General features: G+C 39.1%; 2 protein-coding genes across 2 annotated transcripts; both read right to left on the reverse strand.

The window, feature by feature from the left end:
• Positions 1-1,858: 1,858 nt before the first annotated feature.
• On the reverse strand, positions 1,859-9,945 carry acat1 (acetyl-CoA acetyltransferase 1). Its single transcript, XM_061085759.1, has 12 exons — positions 9,845-9,945; positions 9,249-9,296; positions 8,715-8,832; positions 8,381-8,476; positions 7,770-7,870; positions 6,628-6,771; positions 6,127-6,277; positions 5,936-6,031; positions 5,649-5,762; positions 4,562-4,626; positions 4,201-4,358; positions 1,859-2,239 (listed from the first exon to the last, which is right to left on the reverse strand). The coding sequence occupies exons 1-12, from the start codon at positions 9,893-9,895 to the stop codon at positions 2,119-2,121; spliced, it is 1,263 nt and encodes a 420-aa protein (XP_060941742.1). The 5' UTR covers positions 9,896-9,945; the 3' UTR covers positions 1,859-2,118.
• Positions 9,946-11,759: 1,814 nt separating this feature from the next.
• LOC133019018 (uncharacterized) lies at positions 11,760-21,258 on the reverse strand. The gene is made up of 20 exons (XM_061085353.1): positions 21,160-21,258; positions 20,762-21,009; positions 20,534-20,682; positions 19,647-19,775; positions 19,379-19,540; positions 19,086-19,215; positions 18,868-19,001; positions 18,624-18,783; positions 18,433-18,533; positions 17,896-17,991; positions 15,340-15,482; positions 14,029-14,276; positions 13,756-13,904; positions 13,559-13,684; positions 13,311-13,484; positions 13,057-13,228; positions 12,414-12,538; positions 12,137-12,296; positions 11,944-12,047; positions 11,760-11,863 (listed from the first exon to the last, which is right to left on the reverse strand). The coding sequence occupies exons 1-20, from the start codon at positions 21,256-21,258 to the stop codon at positions 11,760-11,762; spliced, it is 2,913 nt and encodes a 970-aa protein (XP_060941336.1).
• Between the last annotated feature and the right edge of the window lie 463 nt (positions 21,259-21,721).

Raw genomic sequence — 21,721 nt, forward strand, 5'->3', positions numbered from 1 at the left:
AGGACCAAACAGCGTGAATGGAAAATAAAGGGTATAGTGAATAGAACCTTTTTGTATTTATAACTTTGGTTAAAAATATATTTTGTCATTATGACCTATATTTATAGAGGGAGGTTCATTGAGAACAGTCACCCTTTTATGAAGAGGCAGTGCATTACTAAAGTGTATAAAGCTATATAAAATGATAGGAACATTTTCATATGCATCATCAGGTTAGAAAACAAATAGTTCACAGACATGAAAATGCAGAACAACATCCTATCAAAGGCAACATATGAGGTCACGCAACTTTCTCATATACTTAAATAACATAGTAAACTTCTGCCAAGGCCAAACATTTTCTTCTACAGGAGCCCCACTATTATCCCTTACTAGCATATAATTGTACAAATTCCTAGATCTCACCATAGATTTATAACATCAGTATTTACACATTACTTCTTCCAAACTTTGATGGCTTCTTCCCCAGCTCATGTCCAATTCCTTCAAGTAGTTTGGTGCAGATCAGTTTGGTACTTTTTGCATAGTCCTGTTGACAAAGACACAAACAAAATAAACACACACAGGTGGAAACTCAACTTCCTTGTTGTAGGTAGAAAACAGTGATGTGATATAAACTCATCCCTGGGTGTAAAGCTTAAGATTCAAGATTCAAGAGTTTTTTGTCATATGCAGGATATACGGATGAGTGACAGGATGGTTGAGATGGTGAATATCTCTAGGTCTTCTGCACTGGTTTGATGATAAGGAACAAACCCCCCAGATGTCAGGGATCACCAGCAAATGACAGGGGCGTGTCCTCAGTTTGGTGATTAAAAGTTTGAAACACTCTGACAAAGTCAGGCCCAGTTGGGGTCATTTCCTCGTGATCCAGTCATCGGCTGCGGCGTTCTGCAGTCCCTGATATGTATTTGATGGTCTGGTGCATTACTTGTCCATGGACTCCTGGTTCTTTGATCAAACCAAGGGGGGGATGTTGAAAATAAAATCCCTGCAGTCAACCTCCCTTTTAGCCTTATTGTTTAACCTCAGATGCCATGTCTGCATACTTCATCAACAGGGTTCTGTCATTGCCTACGAAGCAAACAATGACACACAGGGTGTTGGCCTTTTATTTGTGATGGGACTGCAAGCTGCTGGCCGTAGCCACATCCACCAGCATTTCCCAGGCTCTGGCGCGCTCTAACTGACCACCCTAAACTAGTGAAGGAGGCCCCTATTTATTTCAGTTTTAACTTTCAATAGATGTTCCCTATTGAGGAGAGTTGTGTCAGTGAAACAGAAAACGGCAAGCGCTGTTTTTTCTTTGATTTAAGGTTAGTTTCCTGTATGGCACAGAAATCAACATAGACATTTTAAACTACTTAAGAAATAGAGGGTGTTGTTGTATTTAAAATAAGTCAAACCATAGATAAATTGTCTAAACCGTTATACTTAACAATTATTTAACTATATTAAACAATGTGAATGAAAGTGATCTTTTATATTAAAGTTCATGGATTGATAACCATCAGCATAACATCTTGAGATAATCTTCAAAACAGTTAAGTGAATTCTCATTTAATATAATAGACTGTAGGTGTGTCATTTGATATATACACCAACAAATTTAAATGTGTTAAGATATTATGGACACCATAACAATTCTACTGAGACAGTTATTACAATGAAAATGGCCACATCTAGTGGCCAAATTGAAAATTACAGTACCACATCTACATTACTGTACTTCAAATTCTAGGTTAAGCATTAAAAATGAAATACAAAACAATAAAGCTGGCTGTCAAATTTGAATAACTGATGGTCAAACCTTTCTATCAACATCATAGTGTGGCAATAAGGATCAATAACACAAAAGTGGTTTCATGAAAACTACAGTATTTATTCAACCATTTCAACAGAGTTAAATATTTATCAATTTTTTTCACAAGTGGTTTTGACAAACAAGGGAGTGTTCAATGCTGGAGTCATGATGTCATGTTGGACTAAGGCCACAGTTGTAACAGATGCTTTCCTTACAGTGAAAAGGGAGTTAACAGGTTTCATAACATTCAGAATCAAAAGTTTGTCAACAAATACTTCAACGAGTGTATCAGGGAGAGAAAAGTTTCAAGATTCCTACAACTTCTGGATGATAATAGATGAAGCTCCACCGCCTCCGTTGCAGATGCTTGCCAGCCCGTACTGACCTGATTTCAGATTGTGCACCATGTGACCGACAATTCTCGCCCCAGACATCCTGCCAAATGGAAAGGCAAATAAAGTATTAGTTATAAACCCCAACTATATTTTGTTTACAACCCAGCTGATGACCTGATGTTGTGCTTAACTTCAACCTTGTCACCAGAGATGAATTGCTTTTGCAGCAAAACATGGACAATAAAAAGCATGACATAACATAGAAGGGGAGGTAGGCACAGAACGTCCCATTAGGAAAAACAATAGTCGTCCCTAGTTGACCTTAAAATTGTTGAATAAATAAAATATTAATGAATAAGTACAATAGAAACTAGAATAATAAATACTTAACAACCAACAAGAACGCCATCTGCCTGAGTTCAGAAGTGAAATGGCAGTGGGAATGAATGTGTCTGAATCTGTTACTTTTTAAAGGGGGAGTATGATCCAGAAGGTACAAACTGGAACAGCTCATCTTGCTTGACCCCCAAGGGTTTACAGCAGATTTATGCTCACAGCCAGTTCTTTAAAAAGTGTATTTTCTAAAAGTCTGTTGTTAAATACTAAGTGCAAAATAAAGAATTCAGAAAAGAATAACATTCATTTTGACATATTCTGATTGTAACGGATACGAATGGTGTGATTTGGCTCACAGATAAATAGTAGCATGTAATAAATAAGTGGTCTGCCTTGTGTTAAACTGTTGTACTGCCGAGTGATAAGAAAACGTCCATAAAAAGTTGACATGCACAAACAACAGACATGCACCTGCAAAGACAAAAAACTTGAAGCACTTATTTAGTTTCATTTTGCCACTAAGACATTAAATCAGGCGTTATTCCACCATTTTTAAAAACCCAACCTGAGGTTTAATATTTTAATTTACATTGCTACTGTATACCATTTTGGATGTTTTTTTGATTTTGCAGAATCAGCAACCAATTTTTTTTGTTTTCATTTGGTTTGCACCCAGGACATGTGCCATCAAACAGTTGGTAACCTCCGTGTGACGAAGACGTAAAATGTTGTGAAAACTCAAATAGGATGTTATACTGCATTTTAGACAGAAACATGTCTACACAATGCGACATATCTACAGAATACTCCACATGTCTTAAAGGTCCAATGTGTAAGATTTAGGTGAAACATTACATTACATGTCATTTGGCACATGCTTTTATCCAAAGCGACTTACAATTAGTGCATTCAGCATCTATGAAAGGGATCTATTGACAGAAATTTAGCCTAAAAATAATACTGAGTGTGTTTCATCTAAATTATACAAATTGTTGTTTTATTAACTGGGCCCTTTATAATGAAAAACTCTACATAACATCAGGGGGGTTCTCTCTATGGAGGCCGTCATGTTTCTTGTAGTAGCCCAGACTGGGCAAACTAAACACCCTTTGAGTTTTTATGAAAACCGAAGGCTACCAAAGGTTCTCTTCCATGTTTGGAAGGGGAGGATAAGGCTAGGGGTATTTAGCTGCAACATGCAACTTCTCCATCAGATGTCACTAAATTCTACAAACTACAACTTTAATTTGATATTGGATTATTGTATGACCTTATTTCAGGTTAAGCAAAAAATTAAGTTTGTCTAAATCTGGTTAATAACGTAACAATTCATTTCCATGTAAACATGTGTCAGTGTCTTGTAAATTATTTGATGTCCATGTTATGGGCCAACTTTTAATAAAGGCCTTAAGTTGTAAATATATATTCAGGTAGTTTGTTTAACTGAACCACCTCATCGATAACAGTTTTTTCTTTTGTGTGAACCTCTAGTGGAACAGATTAAAAAGTATCAAGACAAGATGTCTAGATCACAAAGCAAAGGAAGAAGGATGAAACAGGAAAAGAAAAAACAGGACACACCTTGTTCCTCACCTTGACTAAGTAACTCCTGGAAAAGCTAATGTTTAAAAGCTTGTACATTTTAGCTTTCCTCTTAATTCCAGCTCAGATACTTGATTTTAAAAACAAACAGACAGCCAGACTGCATCGGCCTCAGCACCTTACCCAATTGGATGTCCCAGGGACACAGCTCCACCATTGACGTTGACTTTCTCTGAGTCAATGTCCAACATCTTGATGTTGGCCAGGACGACTACGCTGAAGGCCTCATTGATCTCCCACATAGCAATATCCTCCTTCTTCAACCCTGCTGCATCCAGGGCCTGACATGGATTCACACATAGAAGTGTTAGGATGTTCTAAGGTATTGCATCCAAGGACAAATATAAGTAGAGGGCAAATGGAGTCTTTATGTTTTTATCATTTTAGTAAGATCGCTAACGCCTTTGGACTTACACAATGAAAAGCACATGCACAGAAACCTGAGGTCATCTCACAATGCACCAGATCAAATCCTTGGACTCACCTTAGGTACAGCAAATGCAGGAGCAATGGGGAAATCAATGGGTGCGACCGCGGCATCGGCAAAGGCTGTGTGGAAAAAACAACATATTCTGTTACTTCACAATTTAACAGAATAAAATGAAGAAAAAAAAACTTTCTCAATTTGTTTAACTATGAACGGACAGGAAATATCTAAACCACTGGCTGTTTTATTTGAACTTGACCAATACAGACAAGTATCCGAGCAAAACAAAGTATGTAAACATAAAGTTAACTTTATTTTCTAACTGCTGAACATACTCTACTAAGATTACTGTCTTGGGCTTTTATGCCTCTGCTATCCAGTAAAATTGCAGTTTACACGCATGTATATAAGTATGTAGTGAAGACTGAAGATAGTTAATAAAAAATACATTATGCTTTTTTGGCATAATGAGCATATAAATTTGCTTTGCGTTTTAAACAATAACATGAGTTGTGATGTCATAGTGACCTTTTACCAACAATTTCGAATCAGTTCCTTCACAAGTGAATGTTTGTGGCAAATTTGAAGAATTTAGTAGTAATTTAGTAGTAATCTAGAGACATCATGTCTAAGATGTTTTGTGGAACCAGAGACGGTTGCACATTAAAATCATTGTCATGTCCAAGTTAACCTTTGTACCAAATTAGAAGAAATTTCCTCAGAGGGGTTCTAAGATACTTTAATCATTAGATACAAAAACCTCTCCAGCTCAGACAGGTCTGTGGAAGCCTATTTCTTTGAACTAGTTTATGCATTTATCCTTAATCCGTCTTTTTATTTGATTCGTTGTCTTGCTAATAGTGGAGCACCTTGTAACTGTGTTTTGAAAAGTGCTATATAAATATACTTTATTATTATTATTTTTATTATGCTCATTGTATTACCTGTAGAATAAATGCAATGCAACAGTCCAATGTTTCATCTGAAGACCTAACATATGTTCCAGCCTGAGTTTCAGTTAAACTCCGCCAGTACTGCCTACTCTGTGTCTGTGTGTGTCTGTGTGTGTCTGTGTGTGTCTGTGTGTGTCTGTGTGTGTCTGTGTGTGTCTGTCTGTGTGTGTCTGTGTGTGTGTAAAACTTACAGACAATCCTTGCCAGTGGAGTGACATTGAGTCTCTGTGCAGCGTCTGCTGTCATTAAAACCAGAGCAGCTGCTCCATCGTTCAGCGTGCTGGCATTAGCTGCTGTCACCGTGCCTATTAGAAAAACGTGAACTAGTTAGGAGAAAATTCTGAAAGACTCATTACTTAATTATTCTTTATGTATATATTTGCAATACAACTATAGTAACTAGTATCGTATGTGTCTGCTGAAGCTCCACAGGTGAATCATCCAATAAAATAAAAATTCATGACAACTAAATATTTACCATTCTCTTTCTGGAACACTGCCTTCAGTTTGGGGACTTTGCTGAAGTCGACCCTCCTCCACTCTTCGTCCTCGCACACGACCACATCAGGTTTGCCTACAAAATCCCATCATCAGACATGCTTTGCGGTGGGAATGAACAATCTCCCCATGCTGCCCAACAGAAAAACATATTTTGCCAACTTGCTGTACCTCTCTGGGGAATGCTGACTGGTACAATCTCCTTGGCCAGCACTCCAGATTCGTACGCCACTTTGCTGCGGCTGTAGGAGCTGATGGCATAGGCGTCCTGTTCCTCCCTGGTGATGTTGGAGTTTTTGGCTGTGTTCTCTGCACAGTTTCCCTGTTGAATAGAAAAAGACAGAAGGAATGGATAATTAATATATACAAATCACACAAAATTATAAATTAATCTTATTTACCTTAACAAATGATCGGGACAAGGGGAAAGTCATGTTATAAAGACGGTAAACCCCTATGTTCAATTTCTGAAAAAGCTTCCCACCCAAACATCATCAGAAACACTTTACATTCAATTCCTGAAGCAAGATGTAATCATATGTCCGAATCATTTTTTAAAAAGTATAACTAGGAGGTATAGAAGAAACTCTCTCCAGAATTATGATGTTGTAAAACTACATTAACGCTTAAGATTTTAAGTGAGGCGACAATCCACATAAAGTTGACTTTTACCATGTGGAATTTGTTGTAGACATCAGTGAGTCCGTCCTTCACAATGAGGTCTTCAACCCTCACTCCTCCATACGCTGGGGTGTCTCTGGTCATTACATAAGGTACGTTGGACATGCTCTCCATTCCTCCTGCCACCATCACATCCTGAAAAAATAATAAATAAATAAATGCTTTACATTACAGGTTTACTTTATTTACCTGGCCCCCTAGTACAAAGTCTTTAGAAATCCAGGAGAAGTTAATGTGTGAACACAGGAAGGGATTATTATCGCGATCTAGGGGTCGATCTTCAAAACCTTCACTGTCGATCCGCGAAACTTTCTGGACTCAAGGGCTGCGGTTGCGCCGCAGATCAGCTGTGTGTCAGTTGTCTGTTGTTCACTTGGCTTTGAGTCCGCTACTGGTGGCAGAGCTGCTGGTTTATCCTCGGCATTTCCTTCAATACAAGTCAGATTATGTACAGGACTCTACAGTATAAAGACGTGCCTCTTCCGGTCTGTCGATGACAATCAATGACTTGTTTGATCAAATTAATTGATTCAGAAAGTGAAACGCTGGAGTGCTTTTACTTTGAATCGGGTTCGGGAAGTGTTTGTGTGAGACAGAGACAGATTAACATTGTGGTTCACAACAGAATAAACAGAGAAAATGATCTTTAACCAGAACATTATAACCAGAGTCTGATTAATTTATGCCACAAAAATAAAATCCTGCCGCACTTTCTGTACTTTCTTTAAGACCCATCTGGCAGTGTGAAACACAGTAAATTTTTTGCTGTTGCTGTTCTCTAAAGCCATTGTTAGCCGCCATGACAGGCAGACTCTTCTGTCAGTAGAGCTGTATGTCTTACAACACCACCCTTATTCCTGTCGTCTGCTTACATCAGCAAGGCAAAGTCTGTGATGACCTATTTCATTCTAACAGTGTGTGGTAAACACAGTTTGTTTTTGGTCGTAATAAAGTCCCCTATTATCTTACCTCACATCAGATTTGTGTTTTTAACACAGAAAAACATATTTCATGGCAAGCAAAGCCATATGTGACAACAATCTATGTTTTTTTTCTACTTTATTCACTATGCACATTGCATTGGTTGCAAGCAGCTTCTATCAAGTTGAAAAGCTGCAGTGTTTTAGTAGTACCTGGTGTCCACACATGAGACTCTGGGCTGCCATCATGATGGACTTCATCCCAGAGGCGCAGACCTTGTTGATGGTGGTTGCTGGAGTGCCGAGGGTCAAGCCTGGAGATGAAATCAGAGACGTTTTCGAGTTAGGAAAAAAATTAAATGATCATCTACTACTTTTGCCTTGGTGTGTTTGTGTGCATCATTCTGTCACAATAGATATGTATATTTGACACTAGCTGTGTGTACATTCTGAAAGTAGTTTCAATCTTCCAGTGAAATTAATATTAATCATCAATTATAATCAATTATAAAAAATGTTCTTTCAGAGGCTGGGTTTACTTATCAAACCCTGAAAGAGGCCTCACAAAGCTGCTGGAGATGAACCACGCTTCTGTCAACCTTCAGGTAAGCGCTTGTTTTTGAAAATTTGATGCCCTGGACATGTATATTCTGTGACTTTCAGATTAGAATTTGAACAGAAACAGCATCAATTGGCTGTGAACAGTCTTACAGTGGAGAGAGCTGACAGGGCTGGTTTCGTTCCAACCAAGACGACACATATGCAGCTGATTTCTGGACATCTATATTTTGTGGTTACAAAAAATTAAGAAATTAGGTCCACACCTGCGCCAAGCAAGGCTTGTCTGGTGGGAGCCTGTCCTTCTCCTGCCTGAAGCACATTGCCCATGTAGACCTCCTTCACCTCCTCAGGAGAGATTCCTAAACACAAAAAGCAATAAGTCAACTCACCAAATACACACATCCGACCAACAACTCATTCATAATCTACTTATAATATTTTCATATTTTACATCAGGTTTATTAGCTTTGTCATAAATTGACATATTTGCGGATGATGATTAACCAATGCACGGGGTTAGTTGAGTTATACATGTAGTCACAACTTATATAATGACTGGATGAATAAATCTACTCCAAACGACCCACGTGAACATACCTGCTTTGTCTATGGCTCCTTTGATAGCGATGGAGCCCAGTTTAGTGGCTGGTACTGCTGCCAGGCTTCCTCTGAAGGAGCCCATTGGAGTGCGGACTGCGCTGACGATGACGACTTCCTGAAACCAGCCACGACAAGTATGCATTAAAGGTTCAGTTTGTAATATTAAGTGACATCTAGTGGTGAAGCTGCATGTTGCAGCTGAATACCCCTCACATCATCCTCCCCTTCCAAACATGAATCGGAACCTGTGGTGGCCTTCAGTTGTCATAGAAACTCAAAAAGGTGTTTAGTTTGTCCAGTGGACGACTGTAAAAAACATAGTGGCCTCCGTAGAGAAGAACCGCTCAAGATGTAAATATAAAGTATTTAAAAATAAAGGGCCCATTCTGAGGTAAAGAAAACAACAATTCTTACAGTTTAAATGAAACACACTAGTGAGGACACCACTAGGTGTATTCAATTTCTGCCAATAGATCCCTTTCACCTAAATCTGACACACTGGACCGTTAGGAGTGCGTGTCATTGACTTACATTGAGCGAGGGCCGAGATGTGTAGGTTCTTGACAGGTACTTGTGAGCCTGCAACGTGAAGACAAAGAGTTTATGCTCCATTCATGACAAACAGTGAGGTCTAACCTGAAGCTCCCCCATATCAGTGCTGGGACACAGGCTAGACAGCTGTTAGCATAACAAGTAGGTTATTAGCAATGGCAAAATGAATGGCAAAATGAAGAGTAAGCAGAAGCAGTAGACATCAGCTTATGATGTGGCTAAAATAGCTTTTGTTTACGCTAGGTGCAGAAAAGAGTCTCTTCTAGCTGTCTCTGTTTCCAGTTAGCTTAGCTGCAGAGTTGTTGTTATAACTGCTAGCTTCTTGAGAAATACCACTTTACAGTTACTGCATTGACTTGGTTTAGCTTCACTACATCACTGTGAGACACCTGCTGCGGTTACTGGCTGTTTCCAGGCTGTTTCCAGGCTGTTTCATTATTATGGTCAAGGACAAACACAAACAGCTTAAACGAGAAGCTTTAACCCAGCCAGGGCCTCGTGTTTACTCGCGGTCAAACATATGCTACAGCTAGCATGCTACTGAGCATCGGGTTCTTTCACACACGCACGCTTACCAGGCGTCTGCAGCCGTGAGCGTGCATGTTTAAAAGTCCAGCGGAGGACATGTTGTACCGAGAACTGGACTGGGACTCACACGCCTGTATCCACTTCACCTTCAGACGTGCAGCGGAGTGACGACACGCAGCAGCCAATCATAGTGAGAGGTGTGTTCCCTCTAACGTCACGGCTGGCCGGGCATCATGGTCGTTGTAGTTTTACAGTAGAATCCAGGCGTTCATCTTTAGATAGAGCTTTATGAACTCTTTACTCTTCAATTGACTTACACGTTAAGGGGATAATAGCATTTAATGTCTAACAAAGCGCAACAAATTCCTGAAATCTAAACGATAAGCCTCAGCTTTGTGATCAGTATTGATTAGTACTTGATCATTATGCAGCCGAATGACAGAGATCAGCTGATATTTCTGATTAAATATATTATATCGTGCACCTTTTTTAACTAATGCATGGCCTATTTGTACTTTATTATCTGTAATCTTTGGCTTGACACACAAAACAATAAATCTCAGTCAAAGAAGTAAAAGGAATTATTAACGCCATAACATCAATACCCTACTAACATTAAAATGCATCATAAAATGATAATTGTGTTAATATATTTATTTATATTGTATGTATTTATTTTATATCACTTATACAGAATGGGTCTAGGAAAAATAATCCAGGTTGCATGTCTACGTCAATGTGTGATGCTGATGTTGTGATACCAGCACTGTTTCTGCCATCCAGCTGGTCCTATTGCAAGAGGGTAGTGATGACCACAATACTGTTTTTTATACTTTTCTTCATTGAATAAGATTTGGTTCAGGTGATCACCTAATCAGTTCCTCATTAAGTAGAATCAGGTCTGCCTGTATTGGAATTCAACAGACACTGGAATGGAACGGCTGCCATACACGTAGAGAAGCTGATTTATGAACAATTTGGAGTAGTCTCTTAATTTTTTCCAGAGATGTACATATATAGTAGCCAGCAGACGTAGCGATGCAAACCAGCCCGGTGTGAGTGCCCTTAAGCATGAGTGTGTGCGGTTTTCAGGTGTGTACGTGAACACCCCCCCGAACGCGCCGAACGATATCAGAAGACTTTTAGGCTAAAAACATGGTTGTAAATGATGCCGTTTCGAGTCAAATATGAATGTCTGAACCCAAGGAATCCTTTTTTGAATTCAGTAGTCAAAAGAAATGTCAACAATGAAAGACAAATTATCATCAATAAGCTCTTCAAAGCACCAAAAGAGCTGTAAGGTGTGTTTTGAAGAACTCTTCTTTTGACTGCAGGTCCCAATAAAACATAAACAGGAAAAAAAGTTTCTCTAGTGAGAAAGAATACTCAACGTGCTCCATAGTTTTAATCATGAATTGCATATGTTTCTATTTTCCAGGCTGATGTGTGCATTCACATGCATACACAATGTTTTTGAACTGATTCTTTATTGTTCACATTTAAAACTTGATTACAGTAAATGTTTAGTTAATAAATGGATGAATGTCCAAAAAAAACAACCCCAGATAACAAAGATTATCATACTTTATACATCTCTTGTTGAAAACTACAATAACTCACAATGAGTTAAAGGAAAAGGCCTTTGCTTTGTTGCACGCTAGCACTGCATGTGTGTGTGTGTGTGTGTGTTATTACAAAAACTGCCACCACCGCTGCAGCAGCCTGTTGAGCTCTGTTATTCTATTAATGTAAAAACATTTATATTTCATTTCACGATCAACACTTAAACATTTTTTTTATTCTCTTCTAAATCACTACTATATTAAAAGGTAGGGACCCACATCCAAAATAAAAAAAAGTTATCTATTGATCCATTGTCCAAGAAATCAAGATCTTAAGAAAACTGATTTGTAGAATTGTTTCCCTTTTCTTGTGTGTTTATGTGGAAGCCTTTTAGTATTTTTAGTCACAATCCATCCATGCGTTGTTTGATAAGGTGCGGATCACTCTTCTTCGTAGGTAGTCGTACTCTGTCTGTCTGGATCCACTTGAAAAGTACAGGTAACCTGAAGAGAGGGTTGCATCATTAAAATCAAGCCAAACAGGAACATCATGCTGCAGCAGAGGGACTGTCACTGTTACCTACCTCTGTTCTCAAAAACAGCATCCACTCGATTGCCAATCCCAGGGATCTCTGTCTTTATGAGTTTGGGGTATCCCCGATCCATTTTGCGCCTTCTTTCATTGTAGCTATGAATAAAATGAGGAAAGGTTTTCAGCAACACAAAGTCTATATACGGATTCAGCCTTTATGTACATGGCTTTTTTACATTACCCACCTCCAGTATTTGTTCCTCACAAAGAAGAGGGTTCTGCCTGTAAATTCCACGTGGACAGCAGCATCGACTTTGTTGATATAGACAGGGATGCGTAAGTCTCTGAGAGGTTTGGGATAACCAGGTAGGACAGTGTTTCCCCTGATCCCCCAGTAATGATCCCCTATGGCATGAAAAGATAGACAATTACTAATGTTGTATATCCCTGTGCACAGGCATTTTTTAATAGCTTATATTTTCTCAAAAACAAAAAAAACAAAAAAAAGGCTTCATTTTTTACCTTCAAAGAAAATGACAGTCTTTTTATACTCATAAGCGGCATCAACTTGACTGATTCCGGGCCAGGTAGACTGAATACTCTTCCTAGTGATGCCATCCCAGGAGCTGCTCCTCTTCCAGAAATGTCTGACCAAAAAAACACAAAATACCAATATATGCTGACTCGCACTGAAGATCACAGCTCTGAGGAGCAACATGTTAAAGGGAGGGTAGGTTTAAAAACTTTTGTATTTGTTGAAATCCCACTCAGGCCCAGATAGCCATCAATAAATAAAGATATCTGCAAAAAAGCCGGTGTCTATGCCCCTTATAGAACCGTAATTCATGTAGAAATGATGGGCTGTAATACCTCTTTGTCACTTACTGACTGTGCTCTCACTGCATATGACCGGAGGCTTCAGCCTCGAAGGCATACACGACTGAAGCAGCAACAATGGCCAGAAGTTAGTGGGCGAGTCATGGAAAAGTCAGCTTGTCAGTCAGAGCACGTTCATGTTTTTTGGGGGCATAGCTTTGAAAAGAAGGCTAGTGTCATTGGTTGCACATTGTAGCCTGCTCTTCTAACTGTTCCAGGCTCACCGGCCCTCGCTTTAACGTCAAACCTCAATGATAACATAACAAAATAATTGGCTGAAATGTCTCACCCATCTTTAAAGAAGTAAAGGTTTCTCTGGATGGCGATTGCAGCATCAAAAATCATGTCCCTGCTGCACCGGTCTGGTGTGGGTTCAGGATCTGGTTCGGGTCTAGGTTGTGGTCTCGGCAAAGGTTTTATAGTAGGCTGTGGATTTGGTTCAGGTTCAGCCTCTGGTTGAACTGATGGTTCTCTGATTCCTTTAAAAGCAAAAAAACAAACTCTGTCAGGGAATTCATGAAAACTGTTTTGATTTTATAACACCATGCATCTCACCGTAGATTGCTTGTACTCCCTGTATGTCGTCATCCGGCAGCTTGTACCCCTCTGTGTTCACATAAATGTAGGTGGGAAACATCAGCGCTGTCTGGATCTGAGAGTGAGCCAGTCCAAGTGCATGGCCAAACTCATGGGCTGCTACCAAGAACAGGTTGGTTCCTGCACATACACATATACAGTTACTGGAGGTACTTAATTAGCTATGGAATCATATCATCTCAATGGTGCTGCACCTCCTGAGGTCAGAGTCCAGGTTTCATCTTCATCAAAGTGGGTGTCACCTCCATGACCTTCTCCAGGGGAGAATGCATGGGCCAACACCCCACTTTGCCCATCAAATGGAGAAAAGTCTCCATGGTCTGGTAAGAAAAGGAACAAAGTTACCACTGGATCAAACATTTTCTCAAAGGCATCGACGGTACTGAGTTACTTCGACTCTTGAAAACGATCATGATGTCCGCGGTGCCGCTGTAAATCTGCTTGAAATCCAGAGGAATGACGTCGCTGTAGAGTTGTAGAGCCTTGGCTATGGTGGCATCCACATCCCCTTGACTCAGGTCCGGTGTGTAGTTAGTTATCCTACATGCAGTGTGAGAGTGACAAGGCTTTAAGTATTTAAGAGCTTTGTTTCGTTCTGTGTTTGTGTGAACTGCAGGCAGGGACTTGTTGCCTTTTGTTCTGGCATGGAGATCTTGCTCAGTACCTGTATGTGACCAGAGTCTTCTCCCACTTTGGTCCACCGTCGAAGTGGCTGTATCGGCTGACGTCTGTGAAGCCACAGCGGGGGCGATTCATCACGTCCATAGTGTTGGTGTCTAACTGCCCTGTCACCTCCAGGCCGTAAAAGCCCTGCATTTTTTTCAGAGTTTCTTCAAAGGAGTCTAGAGAGCTGCGCCAGACACTGTTGGGTGCACTGACGCCCACTTCGGAGAAAAACTGAGACAGATAATCCTGGTCGAAGACAAAAAATAACAAATAAAACATTCTTATATGCAATTAAAATGCAGCATATACAGAGTTTTTTGATAAGATAAGTGAACATTCATAAGGAATAAGTTCAGGTTTTCATGAAATCAAACCTTATAGAAAAATATAGACTAATCTCTAACTTATTTAATTCAGTTGTGTGCATAAAACATTTTTTTTTCCTGTAATAGCAATTCACTGTTCTAAAATCCAGTTACTTTCCTTTTCACTGTTTCACTGATGGAGTTCATCATTCCTGCACAATTGTGTAATAAGGCATTAACACTAGATTAAATACGGTTCATGCATTTTATCTAACTGCTACCAGCCCCTGCAGTTTACTGTTCACTCTGTGTCAGAGCTGTATTAAGAAGGTGAAGCTGAACATGTCCTATTTCCTGCAGCTGCTTCACATTAAAAGTGTTCAACTGGCAAAACATGGGTTACAGATCATTGTCTTATCATCTTAATTCTCAGCGGAGCAAACTCTAATATTGCAGGGAGTATTGGCTTTTCCTTACAGTTTGCAGTTCCAACTATTTTCTGAGTTCTGCAGTTATGCTCAACATGAAATCAGATTGTTGTTGCTAATGGAAAAAGGTTGATTAGTGACTACCAGCTGCTCTCCTGTTGCAACACCAGCTACAACATATTAAATGAACATGCCTGTTCTGAAAATCTGTATCATCGTATGATGATTCCTCATCAGGTAAAAAAAAGCTGTTTCCAGCGTGATGTGTGACAGAGGCTTTGGTCCACCTGTTTTTATATTTTTTTAAACTATACCTGATTGAAACCTCAACTTCAAAGTCTTAAAACCAGTTGTTATACAGAAGAGCTGACTTTAAATACATACAGGGTTTAGTAAGAAATTTATATAACTGAAATTGGTAAGTAAATAATTAATTTAATGTTAACATTAAAACATGTGAAACTTTAATGTTTAACAAGGTTGAAATCAATAGTTCTTACAGAATCACAAACAAAAATACTAAACCCTCTTCTCTCCCAAATCAGCAGGTTAAATAACTCCACACCTCATGTTTACCTGGGCTTTAGAGAGCTCTTCTGGTCTGGGTGAAGTTGTGGGCACTGCTCCGCAGAGGGCTACAGCCACCACTACCATCACTGTTTTAACAGCCAATGCACCCTCCATGACTCCTTTCTTCTCTTCTTTATTCTCCGTCTCTGCTCAGCTCTGCTCAGATACTGAGACTTGTTATTTCCTGAAACGGTCAATTTCAGTGTTTTAGATGCAAGAGCATAGAGGGATGCATGATGGGGCAATAAAACATTCCTGCAAGTGTCTCAACAGGCCCATTAGAGGAACAGGGGAGAGATAATAGCTGCGATGATGTCCGGGGGAGTTGGAGAGGAGAAGAGTTGAGATTTGGAGTTAGATAGAGTTGGAGAAACGTGGGCCTGTGTGGACACGACGTTGATCAGAAACTGTACTGAATGAACCATCAACAGGAGACAAGAGAGGACAAGAGTTAACATCTGGGGTTTCTTGGTGAAGTAGAGTTGCTCTTTGCTCTGCCAGCCCACCTTACAAAGTTCTTTTCTTACTTTCAGTCATACCAACATACACAATGTATCCCTTTAAATTGCTGTTACGTTGTGTTAAATTACCTGATGAAGATACCTGATTCGGATATATGTCAGATATCCAGAGCCGTTAGAATTGTCTGTATTGAGAATTGGATGACTGAAGCACACATATAGGTTGGGAACTGTTAGAGTAAAGAATAGTAGCACAATATTTATATTTGTCATATCTCAAAATAGCATCTTTGGTTGGGAGAATGGCGTCTTGTGATGTTTTAATGAGCCAGCGTTATATCATCCTGTTGAGGCCGACGATGAGTGTGAGACAGAGAGATAGAAAGCGACGGTTAAGTGTTCACACAAAACCTTTATTTTGTGTGAAAAAGTTTTGGATTATTATGAAACACTGTCAGGACAAATATAATATATGTAGTGTGTAAATCTTATCCTGTGCAATGTGCACACATATGCATCACTCCTTTTTAGTTTTAATTATTTTTGTTATGTTGGATTTTATCTCTGTCACAACACTACAGTTATGCATTATTTTTGTGTAAAATCCTGTAACATTACTTTTTGGTTTAATATGAATACTGGCTGTAACCCAAAGTCATCTCGTTTCGACCACGTCTCCAGTTTCTCTATGAGAGAAAAATTTACAAAAACTCCTAAATTCCTGATTTCTTATTAAAAAACACTATCAATGGCTAGTCTCTGTCAACAAGTCTTTGTCCACTGTTTGCTTTTTATGAAATAATTTCATTTGTTCATAACACGTTAAAGGACTCCTGACCAAGAGTAAAATATTAGCAATGAGAAAAATACACTCTAAAGAAAATATAAGGCAATACTACCTTCTGCTGAATTACCTCTTTTTGCAACTAAAACTAAACAAATGACAAGAAATTAACACAATATCCTCCTTTGTTCTTTGTTCGTACTTTTATTTGCAGAAAACAATTTTGTGTTTTTAGTCTTGCGCGCTTTATGAAGAGTACCGTACATAAAAAGTTCTCTCTACAAGTTTTTTACATCTCCCAATAAATGTACATTCACAAAATGAAAACAATTCAATGTATTTTGTATTTGTAAATTAGTGATGCTACACTGTTTATTAATGTCACCTTTTGAAATTTGAACATGCACATAAAACGTTTTCACAAGGATCCTGATAACATGAAGAGGAATTGATTCATGAACTGAACCTTTACTACATTTTGCCTGCAGTTTAGTAAATAAATGATACCGTCAGCAAACAGAAAATAAGTAAAGGTCAGTCAGAAAATCCAAACCCAAATTAAATAAAAAATACATTTTATAGGAATTCTTATTTCGTAATGTAGCTGATATGTGAAAGTGCTTGAAAGTTGGATTTATTTCATTTGTGGATTGTTCTATAACTGAATGAAGTACCAGTCACCAAAGCGTCATATTTACATTTACAATCACTGATATAGAAGCCAATTCATTCCACTGTTCTTTCAAAGGCTTCATGTTCAGCTGCTGGCAGTGATATCGTAAGAATCGAAAAGGAAATAGGTGTAGAGGGGGAATGCAGAACTATATTCTGAAAAGTGGAAATTTCAACTCATCGTGGCAAGTTTGTTGGGGGGGTCAGTCTGCCAATATGCTAGTTTCTTGAGATACCTAATTTAGAGAGTTGAGTGAGCGATTAATAGTTAATTTAATCATCTTTTCTCGTCAAAACACCTAAATTTAGAACTCATGTTTATAAGTTCTTAAGTGGTCGGAATTTATAAAAAAAAGTTTAAGTTGATTGACATTACATGAAACATATTATCATAGGTTAATGAGTTGATTCCAATAAATTGCTTTGTGATGTTTAGACTTAACACATAAAGAAAATTGAAATGTAGATAAGTATACAAAAATAATGTCTACTTTACGTATGAACTTTTCAAAAATAAAGGAATTTTATAGACTTGAATAAAAATATTCAAATGTAATATTTTAACACTGTTAGTTGTACATTCACTCTCATTCACATGCATGGCTATAAACAACTCAGATGGTAAACTGTGCTAGAAGTTAGTGCAGCGCAAGAAGTAGCTGTTCCTCAATACACGGTACAACCTCCCAGTCCTCAGGTCATACTCAAACATGTAGGGTCCACTGTAGATGTATGTGAAACCTGCAGAACAGAGGCTCAATGTTAACATCTGTGATGGGAATAGTTTAGTTAAATGCATGCATGGCTTCAATAGTTAGATAAAATTTATGCCAAACTGATAACTGGAGACTATTTGTTTCCTTGAGTCATTGTAATGAGATTACCAGCCAACTGATGGAAACCCTATTTCGCTATGGCACTTTGTAAAGCCAGAACTTGTAATTTTGACACTTTTGAATAAAAAACAAAAACAAACAAGATATGACATAGTCAAAAGGGAGCTTTAGAGGTTATAATAGACAACTAAAGGTAGATAAAATAACTTCTCAATGCACAGATGTGTGAGTGGTTTTGGTCTTCTCATCAACATTGAGCTGGTGTATGAACCAAAAAACCATAAAACATTTTGAGGATTGCAGTTTGTCTGGTTAACTGTGAACATCTTGTCATTTCTCTACTCACCTCTGTACTGGAAAGCTCCAGTCACCTTTCTCACTCCAGAGAAGGTCTGATCAACACGTTTGGGGAATCCTTGGTCCATAGACTTCCTGACCTCATCATAACTGAAGAAACAGGCAATAATTAGCTACATTCAATAAGGGTTAATAATTAATTATTGTTAAATCAGGAATTTATTTATACTCTGTACACACCTGTAGTAATATTGCCCTGAAAAGAACAGAGTTTTGCCAGATTGTACGTCATAGAGGGCGGCATCGATTTTCTTCACCCGTCTTGGCAGACCGATACTGGTAAGTCTTTTGGGATAGCCCCGCACTGGATTATAGCCACTAAAGGCCCACACTTTGCGACCTGTAGGAACGAAAAAATTAAAAACGTTGGTATCTTTGAAATAAAATGTGAAGATTTGTGTTGTCTGACACAGAGGACACGTACCTTTAAATAAAAAGATTCTGTCTGACTGCCGGCTCTCATAAGCAGCGTCGATGTTGACGGGGGCACTGGGCCAGAAGTTTGTGATGAGGCTCTGCTGAGGTGTCCTGCTTTGTGGGTAGCTACGCCAAAAGAAGCTGTAAACACAAGTGTTCTGTTAAGAAACAATCCAAGTAGAGATTTGGATGTTGTATCACTCTGGTGGACAAAATGTTTGATACCTGTCTTTGAAGAAGAACATCTCTCCTCGCAGGGTGGTGACAGCATCCAATACCATAGTAGAATCACAGGCGTCAGGGGTGGCTGGGGCAGTAGGTTCAGATACAGAAGGATCCTTTTCAGGATTTGGACCTTGAATTGAAACAAGATGAGCTGCTGAGTATTTAGAAAGCCCTGCATCACATTGCATAAAACATTGAATCCATCACAACACATTGTGCAAGAGATCTGCAGAGATCTTGGCAAAGTGCTGGTTGTGCAAACAGGAAGCAATTGTCCACTAATCAGTACTAACCGTAGAGAGACTGGATGCCTTTGACATCATCACGGGGCAGAACGAAGGTGTCAGGGTTTCTGTATGTGTATGTAGGGTACATGAGGGCACCAGGATCATCAGAGTGAGACAAGCCCAGGGAGTGGCCGAATTCATGGGCGGCTACCATGAAGAGGACGTAGCCTACAGCAGAATACACAGATTTACAGGCAAGTTACAGCATGTCAACATACATCCTGACAGCTTCTGTCAAATATCTCACTTTACACATCACAAATAACAAACTCACCTGCGTTGGAACGGAAGGTGAAGGTCTCATCATCATCAAAATGAGCATCCCCTCCAATGCCAGGAGACGGGGCGAAGGCATGAGCAAGAGTGCCATCCCGGCCATCAAAGGGGTAATAATCTCCATGAGCTGATGAGTAAGAGCACATTCAGATGAGATTTTCAACACAATGAAGATCTTTATTGCGATTAAATGTAGTTTGTGATCTTATTTTCTTCTGCACTTGTTGCATTTCTGTATCAGAAAGAAAGCTTGGAACGTATCCCTTTGCTCACTGTTGGATCACCTCTAAGTTTGTGCAATTTACAAAACAAAAATATGCCTTGATATATCTTTAACACAAACATGAGCTGAGGAAAGACAGATCATTGTCAACAACTCATAGACCCATAATAACAGTGGGAAAAAAATAGCTTGGAGCACTGACATGCCACTGTGGAATGACTGCTGCCTGTTTGTTGTGTTGAGTGATGTGCACTTTAAAACTATGATGTAATAGTTCAAAAAGATCTTCTGCCAGTCATTGAGTGATACCCTTTAGTATCTATAGATACTTTACACTTCGAATCCACCACATATCAGAAGGAAATATAAGCTTTTTACTCCGATACAAATTTTGAGGTTATCAAGTATATTGCAGTGCTATTTTATCCTATCATACTTGTACTCATAGGAGTATGTTATCAATGTTGTCTCCATGTGAAAACACTATGACATTTAGGCAGTGCTTATATGCATTAACTTTGTAATAATAAGTTATGTCCTACAAATAAAAAAGATAATTTGAAAGGAACCATCTGCATGAAGAGTACTTTGAGTAGCATATTGCGGATAAGACTTTTTACTGGTGTTATACTCCTACATAAGTTAAGTTCTTTTGAACTCACATTGGCGGCCGAAAGAGATCAAGATGTCCGCGGTGCCACTGTAGATTCTCGTAAATCTCAGGGGAGTGACTTTGGCCCAAACCTGAAGGGCCTTCTCCATGGAGTTGTCCACCTCTGACCTGGACATGTCAGGTGTGTAGTTCTCAATCCTGTAAGACAACAACAGTATTATTAAATGGACTTACTACTATTACTCTTCCTTTCAAACTCTCTCTTCAGCAGATTCACCTGTAGGTAAGGCTGTTTTTCTCCCACTTGAGGTTGCTTCCAAACGTGGAGAAACGGGCGATGTTGCCATCTGGAACGCCACAGCGGGGCTTCTTCATCATGGAGATGGTGTCTGCGTCCAACGTCCCAGTGATCTGGAGACCAAAGAATCTCTGCATCTCAGAAAGCTTCTTGGTCACCGGACTGATCCCCTGCCTGGATGCTGGACCTTTTTCCTCTGTTAGGTTGAAGAATGTCTTCAGATAGCTCTGTGAAAGAGGGTGAGAATTCAGTTGTCTACTGAAAGTCTTTTTGAATTTGTGAAGCTATGGCGCTTCCCAAAATGCACAAATCAAAAACATATCTGAAAAGCAAAATATTGAGAATGCATGCAGACGAGGCAAAGTAAGCAAACGTACCTCTGCCAAGCTTTCATCCTGCAAAGTAATTTCTGCTACTGGCACACAGTAAACTGCCACTGCCAGGCTCAGTAAAACGCACACAGTAGAAGACCTCATCCTTTCTTTGTTGTGTGTCTGCACTGGAGGCCAGCTGTTATATAGGCTGAGGAAATGTTGAGGAGTGGGCGTGTTGGGCAACTACGTCTTTGAGTCACTGACACAGGGAGTATGGAGTATTCCATTTATGGATTGGTTATGATTTGCTCAACATGACAATGATGACATGACACTTGACATTTGATATGTCCTTACTGGAATAACAGATTTTGAAATAGTTTCAACCGCAAACTGTATGAATAGAATATGTCATGAGGAAGTTTAGATGCCAAGAATCATATGTGAAAAATACAACCATTTAACTCAGATGCTGGCAATATAGAGAATGTAGACACTTTACTTTATCAGACTACCTTCAGTACTTACACTAATACACTGTTGTTTCTGAGCAGTTTAATGTGAATATTGGAATACAATACCTTGCTATTTTGTATTAAACATGTTCGCTGATGTCTTTGTTTCT

This window comes from Limanda limanda, chromosome 14 (assembly GCF_963576545.1).
Source record: "Limanda limanda chromosome 14, fLimLim1.1, whole genome shotgun sequence".
Lineage (NCBI taxonomy): Eukaryota > Metazoa > Chordata > Actinopteri > Pleuronectiformes > Pleuronectidae > Limanda > Limanda limanda.